We start from the raw sequence: 22,170 nt of genomic DNA, 5'->3' as shown, positions 1-22,170 counted from the left end.
AAGTCCGTCACAGTCCATCAGTCTTTCCCGGCCTTCTAGTTCGAACGTACATTGCGATGTCCTGTCCCTATTTTGAACAGAGTAGTTTCAGGAGGCTATCAATTCGCTTCAAAAGTACTGGAAATTTGGGTTTATTTATTTATTTTTTGGGTTAAAATCGAGCTGCCTGTTACACATCAGGATTTTGGGTGGGTGTTTGGTGATGGTACAAGGATGAAATTTGATATGTAAATACAACTTGAAATTTTACAAGGTACCAAAGGTTTTTAGTTGAAATTGTGAAAATTTGTTTGGAGATATGAAAACCTTTAAATTTAAGGAATTTATTTTGAAAGTCCAACCTTTATTATAGTGCTAATCTATTTCCATTAAAAAAACAACATTTCAACAATCATATAATCAAATTTTTAGAAAATTAAAATTAAAAATTACATATTCCAATCAAAAATAACTTTTCTTCTGCAAGTAACTTTTTGGGTGAATTGTATCCTCGGTAGACAACGCCATTTTGAACTAGTCAATGGTGAAGTTTACTCGGCGGCTTCCCTCGCAACAAGATTCGATGTTCAGCACATCGTTTCAATGTAATGGGATGGTTTTTGCGTCTAGTGCCTGACTAACAGACTCAAACTGGGTGTACGTATATCCATAATCAGGATTTCATGTAATAGTTATTAAGAGATATGCAGTCATTGCGTTTCAATTCATACATTTTCATTTGCTCAACACATGGCGGAAGCTACGAGTTTTTCATTTCTGGCTATTTCAGCGGCTCTGATAATTTCAGTAGCTGTAGCAGCGGACGATCAGGATCAATTAGGGTGCAACCAAATTTATGCCGATGCTAATGCTACAACCTTTTGGCAAAGTCGGGATAATGTTTTAGAATCCCTCTCCTCAAAAGTTTCCTTAAATGGCTACGCTACTTCATCGGAAAAAAATGTCTATGGTGTTGCAGTGTGTCGGAAGTATTTAACCCCGGGCAAGTGCTCAGACTGCGTCAGGGAAGCGGCTAAACGAATAAAAGCAGCGTGTCTCGTAGACTGTGGTGGTCGTATTCATCTAGAGGGTTGTTTCCTCCAGTATGAGAATTATAGTAATATCCTCCACTATGAGAATTACAGTTGGGACGCAGGCGCTACTCATTACTGTTTCTCCGAAAATGACAGCGATCCACAGGCATTCTCTCAGAGAGCCACTGCCCTATCGAGTCAACTCATAGAAAATGCTTCTGCAAATAACAGTTATGCGACTGGCTCTATTGATGACTCCTTATATGGTCTCGCTCAGTGTTCGCCCACCCTTACCAGTAGCAGTTGCCAAACATGCTTGAATTATGCTCGGAATCTTTTACTTGAATGTACTCCCATGAAAGAAGGTCGAGGTCTCGAGGCGGGTTGTTTTATGCGCTACTCAACTTACTCGTTTTTCTCCGGTAACCTGACTTCCAGTACGAGATTTCTTAGATTGCCTGCAACTTCTTGCTGCTTAATTAACATATGCAGTCTCTGTTGATTCAAAGAGACATAGATTATCGCAGTTCATTGAGATATTGTTGCAGGATTTGTGAGGGAAAAGTGCTGCATGCAAAGTTTTTAACTAATTCTAACTGATCTGGTTGATCGCTTCGAGATGTGACTGTGTTTGTTGATTGTTTTGCTTTCCTTCTAATCGCAGGATCTACGAATCTGACACCGTCTTCGGCGAAATCGTCATCCAAAATAGTGTATATTTTGTTAGGAAGCATTGGGGGAACATCCCTGTTTGCGGTGTTGTGTTTGGTACTGTTCTGGAGACGTATCGGGCATCGAAATGGCTATGATAGATCAGGTGATTATATTTTCCTTGCTCTACTCCGTTGAGTTTTTTAATTTTGTCGTACTCAATCCTTATCAGAAAATATTTGTCATGGTGCTCTGCGCAGATGAAAATGTAACAGCAAGGGACACTATCGAACACTTTTTCTTTGAGTATGAAGTTCTAAGGGATTCCACTGGAAACTTTGACAGAAGCAACATGCTCGGTAAAGGAGGATTTGGTGAAGTTTATAAGGTATAATTTCGAACACGGATTTGTTCAGTTGGTCCTGAAATATGCATTGTTCGCAGTTTAATTATAATAGGTTTGGTGAGCAGGGAATACTTCCTGATGGGAGGGATGTCGCTGTTAAGAAACTTAATGGAAGGCATGAGACTACTCAAGGCGCGCAGGAGTTTCTGACAGAAGTGAAACTTCTAACCAGCGTCCGTCACCGAAATCTTGTTCGTTTACTCGGATGTTGCACGCGGGGGAACGAGCGCTTGCTGGTTTACGAATTTATGTCAAACAACAGTCTGCACAAGCATTTGTTTGGTATGTAGCTCTCATTGAATCTGTGGATTTCAGGTTTCAAGTTTTAAATTTCTAAAATCGTGTATATAAGTATTTCATTGTATTGAAGCATTTCTTGGCTACGTTACTCTCATCAAAGCTGTTGATTTGAGCATTCGAGTTTTTAATTTCAGAAATCATGTTTAACCTTTTATTACTTGTATTGAGGGTTCCGAATGTTATTGTTGGAGATACGCAGGAGAGATAGGAAATGGTCTATTCTGGGAAAACCGTTTAGACATTATAGTGGGCACAGCACGAGGCCTCTCGTACCTACACGAGGATTCGGACATGCGCATTATACATAGAGATATCAAATGTGCAAATATACTTTTAGATGACAAATTCAATCCTAAAATAGCAGATTTTGGAATGGCGAGATTCTTCCCAGAAGGTGAAACCCATGTCTCGACCAGAGTGGGAGGAACATTGTAAGTTGTAAAATCCATTTAGTAATTGTTTTCAAAAATAAATTTCTTTAAGGTCTATAGTCCTAGCATTAATTTAATGTTTCCACAAATTTGTTATATGGCAGAGGCTACACGGCACCTGAGTATGCAGTTCATGGGCAATTGACGGAAAAGGCTGATGTTTATAGTTACGGTATCGTGGTTCTTGAGATCCTGAGTGGGAGAAAGTGCGTGGATGCAACATTGCCAGGCCCTATGTGCATTCTTTTAGAATGGGTTCGTTTCTGTTTTAATAAATTGTCAGATAACTTTGGTTTATGATTCTAACCAGACGCTCCTTTAATTCAAAGAATGAACTTTGCCAATATCCTGCAGGTTTGGAATAAATACAAAGAGGGTAAAGTTTTGGATATTATTGATCCAAAATTAGAGGGGCAATATCCAAGAGAGAAGGCGTTAAGGGTGATAACAGTTGCACTTCTTTGCACTCAAGGTTCTTCGGGGCTGCGCCCCGCGATGTCATGGGTTGCAACCATGTTAACCAACGATATAGAGATTCGTGTTCATCCTACTCAACCAACTTTCGTAGGTGGTGCAGCAGCCAGACCTACAAGTTCCACTGCCACAACCAACTCTGCAACCTCAACTTCTGCAGCTGCAACCAGACCTTCGAGTTCCGTCGCCGCAACCGATTATGCAACGTCAGCTTCTGCTGCTGCAGCATCTCATCAATCCCTTGGAACTATGGCCATTTCTTCTCATCAATCTGCCGGAACTATGACCATTTCATTGTTTCCTCAGTCAAGAGTCGAATAGATGCATGCGATGGTTTTTTCATTATCTATTTACTTTATGTTTAGCGCGAGCATGATATTGGAGCAAATTGCAGTATTACATGATATTTCAGCGTCGCTGGTGTGTCTATTAGTTGGTGATATATATAATATATTTCTGGAGAAATAGTGCTACGCCATATTTGGAGAAGGAACATCCTTGTATCTCGCCTCATGTTGTTGCCTTACCCCAGCCTAAGCCTCCAAACTGGGGCAAGACAGAGATGTACAGAGATTTTGTTTGTCATAGAGCGAAAACAACCCCTCTGATAAGCCCTTACACTTAGATAGGTTTACGTGGTTGTTGGCCGACTTATTGTGTATACAACAAGGAATGCCTACGACACATGGCAAACCCCTCCTATGTTTATTTACTTATATATGTATCAAGGGGATGACCTCAACCCTTAGTCAGATATGGGCTATCCTTCTAAGCTTAATTTACACAAGCTCACATCCTAGATGCGTATTAATGGGTTTGTATTATTACAGATATGCATAAAGGCACAGTTCCTCTAATGGACTCACCGGCCCATACTTCCTGAACACAATCAACTTAAGGTTCGTAACATCAATCAATTTAAGAGAGTTTCCCACATCTCCTAAATGCCCTTATGAATAAAATGATAACAAGCTCACATCTCCTAAATGCCCTTATGAATAAAATGATAACAAGCTCATTAATGAATATAAAAGTTATACATCCTCATCATTCAGGTAGGAAATAATCCTTTCCTCATCAATAACCCCAAAAATCAACATATGCATGTTTAATATCATAGTGAGCAATTACTTAACGCACAGGGATTCAAATAAGTACTTATATTATATTGAGAAATATAAGGTTAGTAACTAAGATTGGGGCTTCAACTTTTCACCTAATCTTAAGATAACTACATTGAAATTTTTTTTGCAATCAACTACTCCTGAACCAGATTCAAAACCTGAGGATGAATACTCAAAAAAATTAAAACACTCTAACTATTTAGAGTAGGGAGTTCAAATATCACACCATCTCTACCCTAAAAAATATGTAATCAAGAGGTTACGCCCCTTACTCGAACAGATTCAAAACCTGAGGATGAATACTCAAAAGAATTAAACATAGTAAGTATTTAGATCACGAAGTCCAAATATCACACCATTTCTAGCCTCAAAAATATGTAATCAAGAGGTTACACCCCCTCCACCCTCAGATACAAGAAATGCAGAGGTTACACCACCTCCACCCTCTAAAACCAGCTAGTAATGCTTCCATGGTCTCCACACCAATTTTGAGAATCTAGAGCACAATGACTCCACCCTAGCTGGGAATCCATAGCATAGTGGTTACACCACCTCCACCCTCTAAAACCAACTAGTAATGCTTCCATGGTCTCCACACCAATTTTGAGAATCTAGAGCACAATGACTCCACCCTAGCTGGGAATCCATATCATAGTGACTCCACCCTAAACCGAGAATCCAAAGTGCACTATCTCCACCCTCAAGGAAATCTAGAGCCCATTGCATCCACCCTACTAGGAATCTAGAGCCCACTATACCCAATGCAAACTAGGATTCCCAAGTTAATATGTCCTCCATCCAAACTAGGAATCTAGAGGTCCTTTCTCCTTCACATGAACTATGTTTCACCACACGTATTTCCTATGTCCATGACATAGACCTCGCATGTGCTCTCTTATTCCTTTTCACCTATGCTTTTCCAGCTTGTTGTGATCCAATCTTGTTATATCCATTCTTTTCAACTACGATTCTTGTATATCTAGCAATGTAGCGCACAATCTCCTACTTGTTCCTTGAATGCCCTCTCTCTGGTCATGTTGAATCACAATGTCTCTTCCTTCATCTCTCATCTTTCTTCTTCCCCTTGCTTCTCCCTTTTGTGCTCCTCTAAACTTGACTTGCATGTTAACCTTCCTCACACCATCCACAAAGTATGGTAGGAAAGTAAAAAACATCTCCTCCACTCAAGGAGCCCCATACTCTCCCTCATGCCTTCATGTAGCCATTAAAAACTCAATTAGGCGTAATCAATAAATACTCTATTTCCAATTCCCAATTCACAACCAATTTAGGCGTAATCAATAAATACCCTATTTCCAATTCCCAATTCACAACCAATTCCCTTCCTCCCGCATCAAGCTAGTTCATTGTAATTAATTTACAAAATCAAAATTCACAATTATTAACATGAAAGAGTTAATAAAATAAGTTGTCATCATTTTTAACCATATTTATGAGGACAAATTTAGAAGTGAAATTATAATTTTTAACAATAAATCATTACAATTTCAAGCATTACTCATAAAATTTGTAAAAATGGCAGAGCAAAAGGTAGAGATAGATCATGCTATATTGTTATGCTCTTCAAAAATCAATAGGAAACGAGTGTTCGGAAACGTGTGTGCTTAGTGCCATTACCACTTCCAAAGCTTTGAAAATCATACCTAGAAAAGATAGTTGAAGTGAGAATTTGATGATAGCTTTGGAAAATCATACCTAGAAAAGATAGTTGAAGTGAGAATTTGATGATATATTTTTATAAAGGGTGAAATTTTAAATAAAATTAATTAAATATGATGATAAAAAAAAAAAAATTAATGTTTGAAAATTATTTTATAAATTAAAATTTAATTTCAAAATAAAAAAATAATTTAAATTTAAAAAAGAAAAAATAAAACTAAAAAAAAAAAAAAGCTAGTTAGATTACAATCTATGGATAAATTTTTTTTTGAATAAAAATTGTTTAAAAAAAAGAGTAATTTTAGATTAAACTTTAATTTTAAAAATATTAAAAAAAAAATAAGAATAGCGAATTAGACTATGCCTTTTCTTTTTTTCATTTTAAACATATTTGATGTTGTAGGGAAAAAAAATTGAAACACCAAAAGTGACTCCGTTAAAAGAAATTAAAATGTAAATTTGGCATTCACCTATTAAACTTCGCTGTCATAATTCATTGACATTCACCTATTAAACTTAGTTGTCATAATTCATAGTAAGTATATTTGAGTTGGGCGTGAGGTTGTGAATGGTGGCATAGTTAACAAGAGGAGCGTTGGGCCCAAGTTCTAGTCGTAAATATCATTCAGTCTCATAAGGTGGTGAAGTAGTTGGTTGGATTTTTCTTAAAACTTTTTCAAACTTTATTGGGTGATGCCAGCGTGACAATACCCACATTATGCAAATAAAATTGCATATCAAGTAGTTGGTTGGATTTTTCTTAAAACTTTTTCAAACTTTATTGGGTGATGCCAGCGTGACAATACCCACATTATGCAAATAAAATTGCATGTCATTGGTCCCAGGCCTTAATCACCTGATCCAAGGTGAAAACCTTCTTAAACCAAGGTTTAATGTTCTTTATTATCTTTTATGTGGAAACGTTATATTTGACTAACCACAATTTGACCCTTAATTAATCATTTCGACCCTTAATTAATCCTTTCCATCAGGACTTTATACACCCTCATAAACTTTAGTTAATCTTTATGCCTCACGCATTTTAACCAAACCCCACTCTTTAACTTTTGTTATATTCGAGCTTAACCCATAAAACCTTTATCCGCTTTATTTCTATTATAATTCTTATATAATACAAACACTCCACAAAGCATACGTAAACCTTACCTTTCCGCCAATCCACGGTCTTTGCACATTTTCCGACGCTCACCTTTATCCGTTCAATCTTCCATCGTCAATTTCACTTCCCCAGATCAACGGCTGCTGTGCGATTTCCATTCATCCTCTGAAACTTAAACAAAATTAAACTCACGTCCATAAACTTCTCGGGCTCGCTCAAGCCCAAGCTTTATCAGCTTCAATCTCCACCGTTGATCTTCTACCCAATCTGATGGTTGATGTTATACCTGATCAACGAGGCTTTACAATTCCTCTAAGAATCACACATCGCAAATCGCATTTTCTTAAGGCCAAGGTTCATTCACTCATGAAATATTGCGATGCGAAACTAATTAGTGATCCTCCATTGTTTGATCAAGGCACACTTGATCCAACGGTCGGCAGCGATATCAGACGGACCACTTGCACAACGTTTACCCGATCTTACGGAGCTGATAAGGAATATAAATCCTTGATCTATAAATGTTCGGGTCTGATTTTGAACTTAATTTTCAATCACTTTATGACCCGATATCCATTGGATATGCGAGGTCATCAAATCTACGGGTTTGCAGGACTTCAACTAGCACATGGATTAAAACAGGCTTAACCCCCACAGTTGACTGTGATATAAGAGTTGAATATGAAATTGACTACTAGGAGCGAGTGTGGGACTTCAGTGACGATCAAGAAAATTCGTACTTTCCTACCCTCATAGTTGTTGATCACCGTCGATCTAATGGATATGTCGATCTCATGATCCATATCTATTCCTCTGGCATTCTTCTTCTTCCATTAATATCCGTTGATCTTAATGATCCGATGGTTTTTGTGCATGCTTACTTCCTTCCTTCTTGCCTTTACTTTATTCGCCTTTACGTTCTCAAAGTTCTATGTGGATTCGGTTTACTTCAGGGTTTAGGGTATTTAGCTGTCCTGCAACACAACCCCCTCTTGGACTTAACTTTGCATACTTTAATCACTTTCACTCCTGAATCCTCAACTATGATCCTTCAAATGGATTCAAGCGATCCAATACAATCCTTCATATCACTTCTTCTCTGTGTTCTGCTCAAACTCCACCTGCAACCTCTGTTACACAGAACTTACTCTAGTTCACAGACAGATTATAACTAAATTACTCCATACACACACATAAACTCATAATCAAGTTGTTTGTATTAATAAACAAGAATTTACACAGGAACTCTCTCCTTGGCCTGATCTTCTGTATCAGTGGCTTCTATTTTCCTACGTGCTCATCAAACCTTTAACTCGCAACCTCTAACTAGCTAAGTAGCTAACTATCTAACATGACTAACTCTTTTTATGCCTTTTAGGCTTACATTTATAGTCTATAACCAATTTCTGGTTCAGATCCTTAATAATTTCAACTAAAACCTAAGAATCCTCTCAATCCTATAAATCATGAACTAATTCCTAATTCAAGATCTACAATTAATTTCCAAATATATCAATCCTTATGAACTCTTAACTATCCTGATTCTCTCATGTTCCCCTTCATTCGAGAACATTTATAATATGCCTCACAATACTTAATTAATTCCTATTTTCATTAAAATCACTCAAAAACCTAAATAATTACATTAATTTGACACTTAGGAAACCAACTTCCTTAAAATACAAGACCCCCTATGTCTACTAAAGTATAATGATAATTCTGAGTTGAATGCTCCTGCATCAGACTCCCAAGGGAGAAAATATTCATGTTCTCCTAATCATGTGTCTTCATATGTTGATAGAAACCTCCAGGGTCCCAAACTTTATTTTGTAACTACCCAATTGCCTTGCACCTTTGTTGATGTTGTATATCCGTTGTCTTCTTATTCATCTTCCTGTCCTTTTCAATTAGGTTCAAATTCTGATTGATCAAACTTCCTGTTGTCATTTTCCTCATCCTAGATTGTTTCATCATCAACTGCCATAGTTCTTCAATCTCCATTTCCATAACATCCTGGGGCTGGTCCATGCTTAGCCATTTACTGCTATATCTTCCTCTTTGCTTCAATTTTTTGTTTTTGTCCACTAACTTTAGCACCTTCACATTCTGCATCTCACTGCACATTATCCATTGATATTTAAATTGTTGATTACTTTCCTCAGCCTTTTCTACTTCGGCTTCTGCTATTTCTCTTGATATTGATCTTGGTACTGCTGTAGATATTGCTTCCACCCAAGCTTCCTGAATATCCTTGAAGATATTTTCCTCTGCAACATCTAATTTTTGCTCCTTGTTTGCAACAAAACCTCTAATAATAAAAAAATTGTTAAAATAAAAATCATAAGGCTTCTGTGCCTTTCCTTCCTTTGGCAACAATTCAGCTTACTGCTCTAATTCTTCCTCCTCTGTCAGAACATCAGTATGCTGATTTGAATTCTCAACAGAATTCACGAGACTATCAGCTACTCTCTCCTCGACACCATCTGTTTCAATGACGTCTTCCTGTCCCTGTTCGTTGTAGTGAACTTCTACGTTGTCATTTAGTTCTCATTTTACAATCTGAACACGTACTTTTTGGTTTTCTAGCCTTTTCTCCAAAAGACTTAACTCATGCCATAAATTTGCCATCTCACTTGGAATTTCTCCTAAAATCTCTGTACAATCTTTACTATCTTCTTCTTTGTCACAAGTATAACTTATTGTTGACACTACTTCTTCATTCTGATCCTTCATCTATGTGATAGTTTTAGATGTTTGTCCATCACTCTCCCTTTGGCCATTTAAGAAAATCAATTCCTCGTTTTTCTTACCAGTAGAAAATTTCTTATCATAAGACATAACTATCTCATCTCCACTGAAGATACTTCCTCCACTAAGAAAACAATTTATGAACTCCTCTGCTGTAATAACTCAACTTGATCTTCATTTGAAAGACAGTCATCAACATACTTTGATTGGAAACTTTTAGCTTCATTCAAGAAAGTTCCACAAGATGGTTAGTCTTCTGCAAAACCTGCATTCACACACAACTTGTCAGTTGTAAAACCACAAGACCTCATGATCTCATTTGGTGATTCAATCATCAAGTCCTCCCATTGTTCCAAGTTCTTTACATGACTCAGAAATATTTCAATATTCTTCTCTTCAATCTCATCAAGTCCTTCAGTTGATTGCTTGATATCCTTCTCTACTTCTTCTTGCTTTTGGCAATCCTCATGAGTCCAACATCCTCTGCTTTCAGTCCTTGCGCTATGCTGAAAAGTAAAACCTTTTCCCAACTGTGTACAGGTATTTACATGAGACCTATCTATCTCATCTTCTTTTAAAACGTAATTTAGATTTTTCCTGTCTTCTTCCTCCTTTATGTTAATATCAGCAAATTGTCATTCTTTACATGTTTCACCTGCAAACATACACAAAATATCATATTTAAAATCATGTGACCCTTTGGTCTCACTTGAAGTTTCAGTCTTCAAGTCTTCATCTTCACCCTGTTCTACTTCACAAATGGAAACTTCCATTTCCAACTCAGCTTCTCTGAGTTCTTCCACCAGGCCCTTCACTTGCCTCTGTTGTAGCCTTTTCTATAACTTATGCCACTTCACCTGCTTTTTCTTCAAGACCCAAACTAGTCTTTGGTTTTCCTCAAGTATCATACTCAATACATTGAGTTGTTATTTCATCTCAACAATCTCTTTGTTAGTTTCCTGTTGACTCATTCTCTTGCCATTCACCTTGGCATTCTCTTTCTTCACTTTTCTTCTGTTGTGGTCTTCCTCAGAACCTCCACTATGACTATCAGTAGTCATATTCTTCTCCATCTCTATGAGTTCTTCACTCACTCACTATGAGATGCATTAAAGCCTTTGCAACAACAAGTCCTCCCTGCTGCCACTTACCTCACCAAGCTTTCCTCTGTACTTGGTCATTTCGCAAGTACTTGGTTCTCTGTCTCTGGAAACTCTTTGAGCACTTCCCTTTGCTCCTTCTGTTAGATCCTAGATTTGCCTCAGGCTGAAAAGGCAAGGTTCTAGGTCCACATCAAACCACGCCCAACCTCGTAGCTAGCCCTACGAGGATAGGAGAGGGCTCTCTCCGGGTCAATCTCGCAAAAGATAACGATGGGGCTCGAGATAACTGTAATAAAGGCTAATTTTAGGCTAGGTATGAAGTACAAGGGTTTGATTTGAGTTTTTGGGGGTTTTGTGCTGAAACCAGGGAAAGGCAAATTGGGCTCGGGGATGAGGCACAGTTTCTGCAGAGTTCTGATTGGGGCAAGGAAGGCAATCGTTTTTATGCTTTAAAATGAGTTAATGAATAGTTCAAACTAGTGAGCAGATAAGGAGAGCAAGAGAGTCTCAATAATTCTCCTTAAATAGATGAAAACATAGAAATTTAAACAAATTCAAAGGCAGAGCATAACAGTTAATGAATTCCACCTTAATCACGCATTTGTTCAAATTCAGAAGAAGAGATAGGAAAATGATACACATAACACTAATGAACTTACAATTACTTAGAGAAGCACACCATCAAAACATAAAGCCACATGGATCCCAAACAGTGCTACAAAACTCTGGTCTTTCCTTAACAAAAAATGCAGAGATAGAATGTACAATGATATGCCAAAGCAATCCCAAGTGTCCAACCCTAAGAGTGACATAGAAATTACATAATATAGACAAGCCAAACCTATTCGCTTGCCTCTAGGGGTCAAGCTCATCATTCTATGATTTGTTTGAACCAATTCTAAACAAGGAATTGAAAACTAGGTAGTCAAACAACTTACCCCTATATGCTAGGAAACTGATTCATTCACTCACATTTCACATTTTGGTGATGAATCTTCTAGAACAAGTAAAAATGTGCCAATATTACATCATGGTTGTCAAATTACATCATGAAATGTCAAGAATAAATTCAAGAAGCAAAACTAATCAAAACTGGGCGAATTGTTGAGCTGAACAGTGAAAAACAAGTCGAAATTCTCTATGCGCCGCGCCAAAATCTTTATGCATCACGCCACTTTGGATATGCTTTTGAGGCATTTCCTGAAGTCCAAATTGAGCGCACGTGTGCTTGTTGGAAAGCACTACCTGTCTACTTTCCAACCCAAGTGGAATTTTTGAATTTGTATGTCATTTGCCCCTCCAAAGCTTCAATCTCCCAAGACTGCTTTCTGTGTGTCAAAATAGGGGCAGAGAGGTCATTTTTGAGTGTTTTTGACCTCCTGGGGACTCAAAACTTGCCCAAACTTCTTGGACATGCACCATCAGTCATGGATTTTCATGCCAAATCCAAAAATATAAACCTTTTGCATTTTGGAGCTCCCTAGCAAAAGCGTGCGCCAGGTGACGCGGCACACAAGGAGAAAACCTTGTTTTTTGTGTCAAAATTTGTCAAAATGCAAAAATTGCTCCAAATTTCTTGAAATTTGGACTGAGGGTGCCTCATCAAGCATCATGCTCAGCCAAGGAGGCTTTGGCTAAGATTCGGAGTCTATCCTCCCTTTTATGGCGTTTTAGTGCCCTCCTGGTGCATGCAGTTTCAGTTGTAAAGTCATTGTCGTGGTCATATAATGTATCGGTGCCCGCCTCCATAGTGTTGAAAGTCTATGCCAAGTGTATTTTTGGTTTGTTGAGAATGAGAAATGAGATATTGGTGTCTTGTTTCAATGTCAAATGTGTGCCAAAGGGAAATGAGGGACTGTGGCAAAAATGGGACAGTGGGAACAATGAAGTCTTGCCAAGTGGTAGTTTTCCCTTTGAGGATTTGACAAACTTTGGAGGAGGGGACAACCATTGAATGTTGGAGTAACTTGGGATTTTACAAATGAGATGGGGAAATAGGAATTATAGGGAATGATGTGACTTAGGGATAGGAAAAAGGGGCTTAGGAGTGAATGAGGGAGCTTTAGGGATAACAGCAAGGGTATGGGATAGTGGGAGTTAGGAATATAGGGTTAACGAGAATTAGGGATATGGGGTTAGGGAATGGGTTTATGAAATTGGACAATAAATCAGGTAGGGAGTGATGAAGTGAGCTTGACAACAAAAGATCAAACTGCAAACCCTAAGCAATTGTTTTTGAGGAAAAATTGCAAGGAGGTAGGGTTTGAAAATTTTCTCACTAAAACACCATAAACACCAAGGTAACTCATTTATTGGTCATGGGAGAAATGTTAACTTACTTGAACACAAGAAGACTGAGCAAAGTTTTCAATTTGGGAGAGTTTTTTGAGTGAATTTTAGGCTCTTTAGCCCAGTGCGCCGCGTCAATGTAAATTTACATTGGAAATTATTGCCCAATGTGCCGTGCCTCCTCAGTGCGCCATGCCATTTTGCAGGAGCCTTTTGGAGGCCTTCCTAGTGTCCAAATTGGGTGCAGGATAGCCCGTTGGAAATTTATTTGAGTCCACTTTCCCACCCAACTAGAATTTTTCAATTTGGATTTCATTTGCATTGTCAAAAATCAAATCTCCCAAGACTGGTCAAAATGTGCCAAATGAGGCTACCTCAAGGCAGAGTGTTGTTGCAGTCAACGTTTGAAGGTTTTCTGCAACTCCAAATTGAGCTCATGATAGCTCATTGGAAATATATTTGTGTCTAGTTATCATTTGACTCATCAAGCAAGTCATTTGACTAACCAAGCTAGGAGAAAAGTTGATTTGCCCAAGGTCAGTTCAGAGGTGCATCAATTCTCCCCAGGCGTATTTTTGACATTTCTCCAAAACCATGACACTTGTGTAAAACATGAAGGAATTTTTTCTTCCTTGGACGGTTTTGGACAAAAACCTCTCTCAGTTTTCAAACATTCATCTTTTATTTCTTAGAAGCATCATTGGAGTAAAACCTATCCCGATGTGTGGAATAGGGGATTTGTCGAAATGAAGCGAAATGAAGGGGATAAGGGGCTTCTAAATTCTTGGGAAAATTCTTAGAAGTAGGGAGGGATGTTAGGAAGCAGGGGAAAGTGGAATTTCAAAGATTGAGTGAGGGGAAGGGGTCCAAAAAGGAAAAACACAGGTCCAACCTAGAAAATTGCCAGGTTGTAGCAAGAAACTAGGATTTGTGCGAAAATGAGGAATTTGGCGAATATCAGTGATGGGAAGTTTTTAATAAGGTACATTAAGGATAGGAGAAGGTATATGAACATTAGGATACAATTTTTTTCTAATGATTTGACCATCCAAGAAAAATTGCCTTCAAAACCCTAGGAGAGGGAAATGACCTTACCTAGGCGCAACTGAAGCATGAACAAGGTGTAAAATGACCCATTGGAAACTGACATGATGATGAAAACCCTCTGAATGATGGTAGACTTAGCTGAATAGTGACATAGACCGACATTTGGACAACTTTGAAAGGAGTGAAAGCAAACCCTACACCTAATGCCTAGTGACCAAATTTTACTTGAAGACACACTGAAATGATAAAATTTGACCTTGACACCTTAAAATCACTTTGTAAGAGAATGTTTGATCACTAGAGGAAGGCTGGAAAGACTGACACTAACATTGGCTTCAATGGGGATGGTAGCTCCTTGGAGGTGCCAAGAACGGTAGATCTTTGGGAGAGTAGACAGTGCCTTCATCCATTGGGCAATGGAGTCAAAACTCAAGCTAAAATGCATGACTGAAAACCGACAAAAACTAACTTAAAAACAAGACTGAAAACTGACTCACAAATGACTCATGACTCAACTAAAAATTGACTCGATACTTAAACAGAACCGACAAACTGGAAATGATGCTCAAAGTGGATCTTATTCATCAAAACCTACTCTAATAGTTTCATTCATCACCTGATCAAGTGAAATGAAACAACCAATGCAACCAAGTATTATGTCTGCTGTTTGAATTCTCCGCAAGTGCTCACTTATGAACAACAAGAGAGAACCACTGAAAGGCAACTCCCATGACAAGTTGGAAACAGATCCGTTGAATGCTATGTATTCTCTATCTGCCTCCAAAAACACCGCATAAGGATCTTGAAATTCATGCACACTGGGACTTAGCTCATCCAATGGATTACTTCTTTTCTCTTCATACCATGAATGCAAACTTTGATCCGAGCTTTGTAACGAGACTCCTGCTGAAAATGACAAAGAAACCAGCTGCCAGGTTAACTTTATATCAGTACACGTTTCAGGCTCACATGTAGTCAATGGAGAAGGACTTTGACTGCAAACCTCATCCAAAATATCAGCTAGTGGATCATGTAAAACTTGAAAAGATTGTTGCAACCCATTTTATATTGGTTCCAATGTGATTAATTGATTTCCTACATGCTGCTCATTTTTTACTGAAGATGTACTATGCAATTTTCCCTTCAAAAACTGAAATGATTTGAAACAAAATGGTGTGGAATCATCTTACATCATCTGAGCATATGTTCCAGCTTCCAAGTCTTCATGTGCAACTTGACAATCAATGGAATTTGGGGGCTGGATATCTGAATATGAGAAGCCTTGAACAAGGTTTTCATTGCTCTCAAGGTGGTCCAGATCAAGACTTGTCGACAATTGATTTCTGAGTGCATGAATGTTGTCTCTGATGAACTGAAACGAAGCAAAACAAAAAGGTAAAGATCCTTCACTTACTTCAAAATTTGCTGCACTTTCCTCGTCATTGTCATAGCTGATATGCATCAGCTGAACATTGTATTCGAGCTGCTGTAAGTGAACTTCCTCCTCCCACAAACTAGCTATTGATTTGTCTGCAAGATTAGCTTCTATTTGGAGAACATAATCATCATCATACTGATCAAACTGAGGCAAATCATCAGTATAAAACACATCATCAAGAATACATGTCATATCAACAATTCTCTCTTCTCCAAGATGATCTACAAAACAATCACTATCAGATCTATGATAACTAGGATAAGAAACAAAATGTTTTGGAGTGGCCATTTGTTCTTCTTCAATCAATGAGCGATGGAATTGAACACTATTTTCATTCCTTGCGTTGATATTGTCCATCATCTTTTCCATTGCACTTACCAAAATTTCAAGCTTCACCTTTAGAGATGTTGATTCCTCCGGATCTATGTTTTTCATCTCTTCTTCCTTCAACCTTGCCCTTCGGATCAACAAGTGAGCCTCTACATTTACTGCACTATTCTGCATCGCTTCAAGTGTTGCAAGGTTCCTTTCTCTCAGCTGAAACTCCATTTCCGGATCAAAGGCACCCGGATAGTGCAAGAGAGCAGATCTAGGAGGAGGTCTTATATTAACCGGAATTGAATAATAAACTTGGTTAAACCTGGCAGAAAACTGTCGTACTGTCTCCCCTGGTAGTCTTTTCAACTAGTTATACTCTCCTATAATCAAGAAATGTTAGATGATCCAAAAATACTTTATTATCATAGGTTATAAAATTGAAATAAAATAATTATTAATTTAAGAAATTAAATTAATAATTATTCTAGAATGATTAATTATTTTAGAGACAATTAGAATTAGTATATTGTTGTAACAAGATATGACTCTCCAAATGAGTCGTATCTTAGGCTCTATTATAGGAGATTAGTTAGCTAGTTGGTTTGAATAGCATTTATTGTAAATGGACACTTGTAAGTGATCCATAATTAGAGGTAGTTAGGACATGGAGCTTATAAATAGCTCATTGCAAGAGTGTTTGGTTGTTCGGGTGTAAACTCTTACAAATCAATTATGTAATTGTTTTTTTCTGATTAATAAAATTACGTGTCTGAGGACACTTCTGCCATTATTGTGGTATCAGAGCCCCAGTAATGCTGCAGAGGATGTGAAGAGGAAGCTCTACAAGTTTGTGGAAAACTCCATTGAATTGATCAACAAATGATTGGTATGAAATTACCCAGTTTTAAATCTGCAAATTGATTCTATTAATTCTTTGATGCTGAAATATGTGCCCATACCGGAATTTAATGTAAATTTGGAAGGTTTTTTTTGTAATATTGAAAGCATTGAAGATCTGGTTGTGGAGAAACGCGTGGAAATCTGAACTTCGTTTTTGCAACAATCGGCTTTTTAGTGACTGTTTTTGGTGGTTCTGTAAATGGTCCGCATTCCAAGACAGTAAGCGGAGAGTATGTTGTGAAGGGAGTTGTTTAAGCATATGCAGCAATCGAAAAGTAAGTGAGGGGGTTTTAAAATGTGAAATAGTGGTGAGCGAAGTGCGTGCATCCACAACAAATGTGTTCTTGCGGAGACTTGAAGAACCCGTTGCAATGGCCTGTCTTTAACAGAAAGTCAAATGCAATATTCAAGGTCTGGCGTGGAAGTGTCTACCGATCGTAATGTGTAATGCGTTGAATCAGAATCACCAACCTCGATCAAACCAATGAAAGTTTTCAATGTGAATTAATACGCCTTTCAAATCAGAGGAACCTTTCAGATCAGAGGCTCTGGAACATGAACGAATGAACAAGATCAAGATGAAGATCGCGTGGGCGTACTGGAAATACTGGCCTGAATTTTCATTTTGCCATACGATCAAAGGTGAGCCGCTGAAGCCGTGTGCCAAAGATTGAAAACTTGTGAGCCGCTGAAGCCGTGTGCCGTGTGCTGAAGCCGTGTGGTAAAGCATAAACGTTTCTTTATGTCATGGTAAATTAAATAAAATATTTATGCTATAAAGTAAGAAGGAATAAGCGCATACATTTTATGGAGGAATACGTGACATACATTTTTATGTGGGGATACTAATCATTGTTTTCATAAAAGTACGTGCTTAAAAGTGAAGACCTTCCTTTGGGCTTAATTTTCTATTGAATGTAAGAACAAAAGAGAGATAGCAAGTGGAATGTGAGAGAATGAGTGGAGTGTTTCCATGAGAGATTTAGTGAGAATATTTATATGAGAGATAATGATTTTTTATTTGTAACTTGGAGAGATAAGGTGTGTTTGGTAATTTGTTTTCAAGAAGCTATTTTTTAATTGGGATCATCATATTTGTAACTCAAAGTAATTTTACTTTGAGGGGGGGTAATTTTTTTACCAGGTTGTGCAAAGCACCATTGTAAAAAGTCAAATTTTGAAAGTTGCCCTGTAAAAATTTGAGAAATTGACTAGAGCCAAGTGCAAAGCTCAGTCAATATTCTCCTATTTTGACGACTATTCGAGGGTCAAGGCCAAGCCCCGATAGATCGTGTTTTTTGCATGGTGTGTTGTGTTGACTATCTTGTACTTTCTGTTCTGCTTCTTGGTGCGTCTCTTCAACGATAAAAATGTCTAAGTTGATTAATTTATTTTCTGATTCCGACAAACTAGAAGGCACCAAATCTTATAAAACGTGGCATCGTCTTATTGAAAGCACACTCATTTACAATGAATTATGGCAAGGAATATGTGATGGAGATGTAAAGCCGAATAAACCCACAGATGCAGATCCACTGGAAAAATGGGAAATCAAGAATGCTAAAGCCTTAGCTCTTATTAAATCGTCTGTGAATGATGAAATGTATGTACATATAGAGAATGCCACAGATGCATGGACTGCCTTGAAAACTTTTAAAGACCTCTTTGATACTCAGCGAGAATCAAAGAAGGTTGATCTACAGTTAAAATTGTTGCAACAAAAATTAACTGAAGATGGTGATATTCTTGAATATCTCTCCAGACTTAAGAATATTAAGCAGGAAATTATTAATGCTGGTTTTCCCGCAATTGATGATAGCTTTATGGTCACAATTGTAATTGTTGGGCTTCCTTTTTCCTATACGCATTTTTTAGAAACTTTACAAGTAACTGGGAAATTAGAAAAACTAAAGTTTGATGAACTTTGTGAAATGTTAAGTCAACATGATAAAACTTTTGGGAAGAAGAAGAAAGTTGGTGAAGATGTTTTTCTCACAGAAGCCAGCACAAGTAAGTCGTCAGCAGATAGTTCTCGAGGAAGAGGTAGATGGAATCAGAATCAAGCAGCACATAATCGAGGTCGAAGCCAAAGCAGAGGCAACAATTTTAACAGAGGAGGAAGAAATAATTTTCAAGGTAGAGGAAACAATCAAGGAAGAGGCAATTTTCAAGCACAAGGATATAATAGTCAAGGTAGAGGACAATCTCCAAATAGAGGTCAAAGCAGAGGCCGAGGACAATCTTCAGGACGAGGAAGAGACTTAAGTCAAATTGTGTGTCGAAGATGTAACAAAGTTGGCCATTATGCTGAAGATTGTCGAACTTCACTTAATAAAATTCCCAAGTTTCAGCAGCATTCAGCACAATTTGCAAATGATCAAGATGACGACAGCTCAGAATATGTTTTTACTTCCTCACCAGCATCACAAATTTCATCTCATCTTAGAAGTGACTATGAAGATGCCTGGATCTTGGATTCCGGGGCAACTCAGCACATGACATGTCGACGTGATTTTTTCTGGAATTTTCAAGAATGCCAACTTAATTCAATTTTTCTTGCTGATGATACAAAACATACTCCTTATGGAAAAGGAGTCGTAAAAGTTTTTCTCCCTGACATTGGAGAAAAATTGATTTCCAATGTATGGTATGTACCTAGTTTCAAGAAAAATTTGCTCTCTTTAGTCACGATTCGACAAGCAGGACATCAGGTGATTATGGAAGATGGTTTAGTGAAGCTTAATTCAGTGAAATAGAACTTGAAAACAGTTATGACAGGTTATGAAGATGGAAAACTGTTACGGATGAAAGGGACAGTTATTCCAAGGCATTCTGATTTTGCAGGGGCAGTGACTACAGGTAATTGATAACAACACTTGGAAACTTGTTGATTGTCCAGCAAATGTTAAACCCATAGGATGCAAATGGGTTTACAGAATTAAGTATAATAAGAAGGGTGAACTTGACAAGTATAAAGCACGACTTGTCGCAAAAGGTTTTGCGCAGCAGGAAGGCATTGATTATGAAGAAACCTTTGCTCCAATAGCTAAATGGAACACCATCCAATTAACACTTGCATTGGCCGCTCAAAAAGGATGGAAAGTTCATCAAATGGATGTGAAAAGTGCTTTTCTCAACGGGGATTTACAGGATTACGTGTATATGACCCAACCACTAGGTTTTGAAGTGGAAGGACAAGAACATAAAGTCTGCAAATTGATCAAGGCTTTATATGGATTAAAACAAGCTCCCCGAGCCTGGTATGCAAAGATGGATGATTACCTTAAGAAAGTTGGTTTTCATCGCAGTGAATCTGATGATACTTTGTCTGTGCGACAACAGGGAAAATATTTGGTAATTCTTGTTATGTATGTAGATGATTTGATCATCACTGGCAATCATGATGATCATATTGCACAGGTGAAAAAGGAGTTACATGCAGGTTTTAAGATGACAGATTTGGGATTACTTCACTACTATCTTGGAGTTGAAGTCTTCCAACGTCCACATCAAATTTTCATTTCTCAGAGTAAGTATGCAGCAGAGGTTCTTCAGCGTTTTGGCATGCAAGATTGCAAGCCCGTTCTCACCCCCATGGAGCAAAACTTGAAACTTTCAAAATTTGAAGGGGGGGAAAAGGTGGACAGTACAACTTACAGACAGTTGATTGGCAGCTTGATTTATTTGACAAATACTCGTCCTGATCTATCTTATGCAGTCAGTATTCTTTCATGTTTTATGCAGGAACCACGAGACAGCCACTGGAATGCAGCCAAAAGAGTTCTTCGATATATCCAAGGAACAAAAGATTTTGGTCTTCTTTACACAAAGACTAAACATTTTGTACTTGGTGGATATTCTGATGCCGACTTTGCTGGGAGCATTGATGATCGAGCATCAACATCAGGTTATTTAATGAATATGGGGTCAGCAGCAATATCTTGGAGTTGTAAAAAACAAGCTACAGTGGCCACTTCTTCAGCAGAAGCAGAGTACATTTCAGCATGGGAAGCAGCATGTGAAATTGTTTGGTTGCGCCGAATTTTGCAGGACTTGGGCATTTCTCAGGGAGAAGCTACATCATTGTTCATTGACAGCCAGTCAGCCATAAAACTTGCCAAGAACCCAGTTTTTCATTCAAAGACAAAGCATGTGGACACCAAGTATCATCATATCAGGTCGCTCATTGCCAAAGATGTCCTCAAACCAGTTTATTGTCCTTCCGAAGATCAGATCTCCGACATTTTCACCAAACCGCTTGGCAGAATAAAATTTACTAAGTTCAGGGATGAACTTGGTATCTGTTGTAATGTATCTTTGGATCATAGGGGGGAATGTTAGATGATCCAAAAATACTTTATTATCATAGGTTATAAAATTGAAATAAAATAATTATTAATTTAAGAAATTAAATTAATAATTATTCTAGAATGATTAATTATTTTAGAGACAATTAGAATTAGTATATTGTTGTAACAAGATATGACTCTCCAAATGAGTCGTATCTTAGGCTCTATTATAGGAGATTAGTTAGCTAGTTGGTTTGAATAGCATTTATTGTAAATGGACACTTGTAAGTGATCCATAATTAGAGGTAGTTAGGACATGGAGCTTATAAATAGCTCATTGCAAGAGTGTTTGGTTGTTCGGGTGTAAACTCTTACAAATCAATTATGTAATTGTTTTTTTCTGATTAATAAAATTACGTGTCTGAGGACATTTCTGCCATTAAGAAAAGGTTATGTCTGACCACCTACCTGTCGAGGAAAGCTTTGACAAACTGCTGGAGATCTGAGATGCTCGCATCACGCAGGGCTTTGAACCAACTCTTCACTTTGCCTTGCAACGAAAGAGCAGAAAGCCTTATACTGACATCTTCTTCATCAACTTCAAAAAGATCTAGAAAATTCTCAACATTTTGCACATGTTGCTCAGCGTTGACATTCTTACATTCACCGTCAAACCTCGGCAAGTATAGATCATAGTTTTTGGAAAAGCATGAAGAACAGAAGGTAAAACAAGAGGTTTATACCTATTCGGGACTATAAAAGGTGTAGGAGTATATACAAGAGCTATAGGATCAGTTTTGTTTTATTTAGGTTCATCACTCTGAAGAGGGTCATCACAA

At 37.8% G+C, this 22,170-nt stretch overlaps 1 protein-coding gene across 1 annotated transcript; it reads left to right on the top strand.

The window, feature by feature from the left end:
• Positions 1–729: 729 nt before the first annotated feature.
• LOC149183060 (cysteine-rich receptor-like protein kinase 2) lies at positions 730–3,596 on the top strand. The gene is made up of 7 exons (XM_089414808.1): positions 730–1,435; positions 1,678–1,830; positions 1,925–2,052; positions 2,136–2,352; positions 2,570–2,801; positions 2,906–3,056; positions 3,156–3,596. Exons 1-7 carry the CDS (start codon positions 730–732, stop codon positions 3,594–3,596), a joined length of 2,028 nt encoding a protein of 675 aa, XP_089270934.1.
• Positions 3,597–22,170: the final 18,574 nt, after the last annotated feature.

Source organism: Pinus tabuliformis, chromosome 3_2 (genome assembly GCF_031772625.1).
Source record: "Pinus tabuliformis cultivar Carrire ecotype Pingquan chromosome 3_2, CPIR1, whole genome shotgun sequence".
In the NCBI taxonomy this organism is placed as follows: domain Eukaryota; kingdom Viridiplantae; phylum Streptophyta; class Pinopsida; order Pinales; family Pinaceae; genus Pinus; species Pinus tabuliformis.
Note: the sequence above shows the minus strand (reverse complement) of the source record. Positions and strands in the feature narration are given on the sequence as shown.

Excerpts from the sequence above, each read along its gene's own strand:
- LOC149183060 (XM_089414808.1), top strand. The coding sequence starts at position 730 with ATGGCGGAAGCTACGAGTTTTTCATTTCTGGCTATTTCAGCGGCTCTG. Across the intron at positions 1,831-1,924 it reads AAATGGCTATGATAGATCAG|ATGAAAATGTAACAGCAAGG; the intron begins GTGATTATATTT and ends TGCTCTGCGCAG. Across the intron at positions 2,353-2,569 it reads TCTGCACAAGCATTTGTTTG|GAGAGATAGGAAATGGTCTA; the intron begins GTATGTAGCTCT and ends GGAGATACGCAG.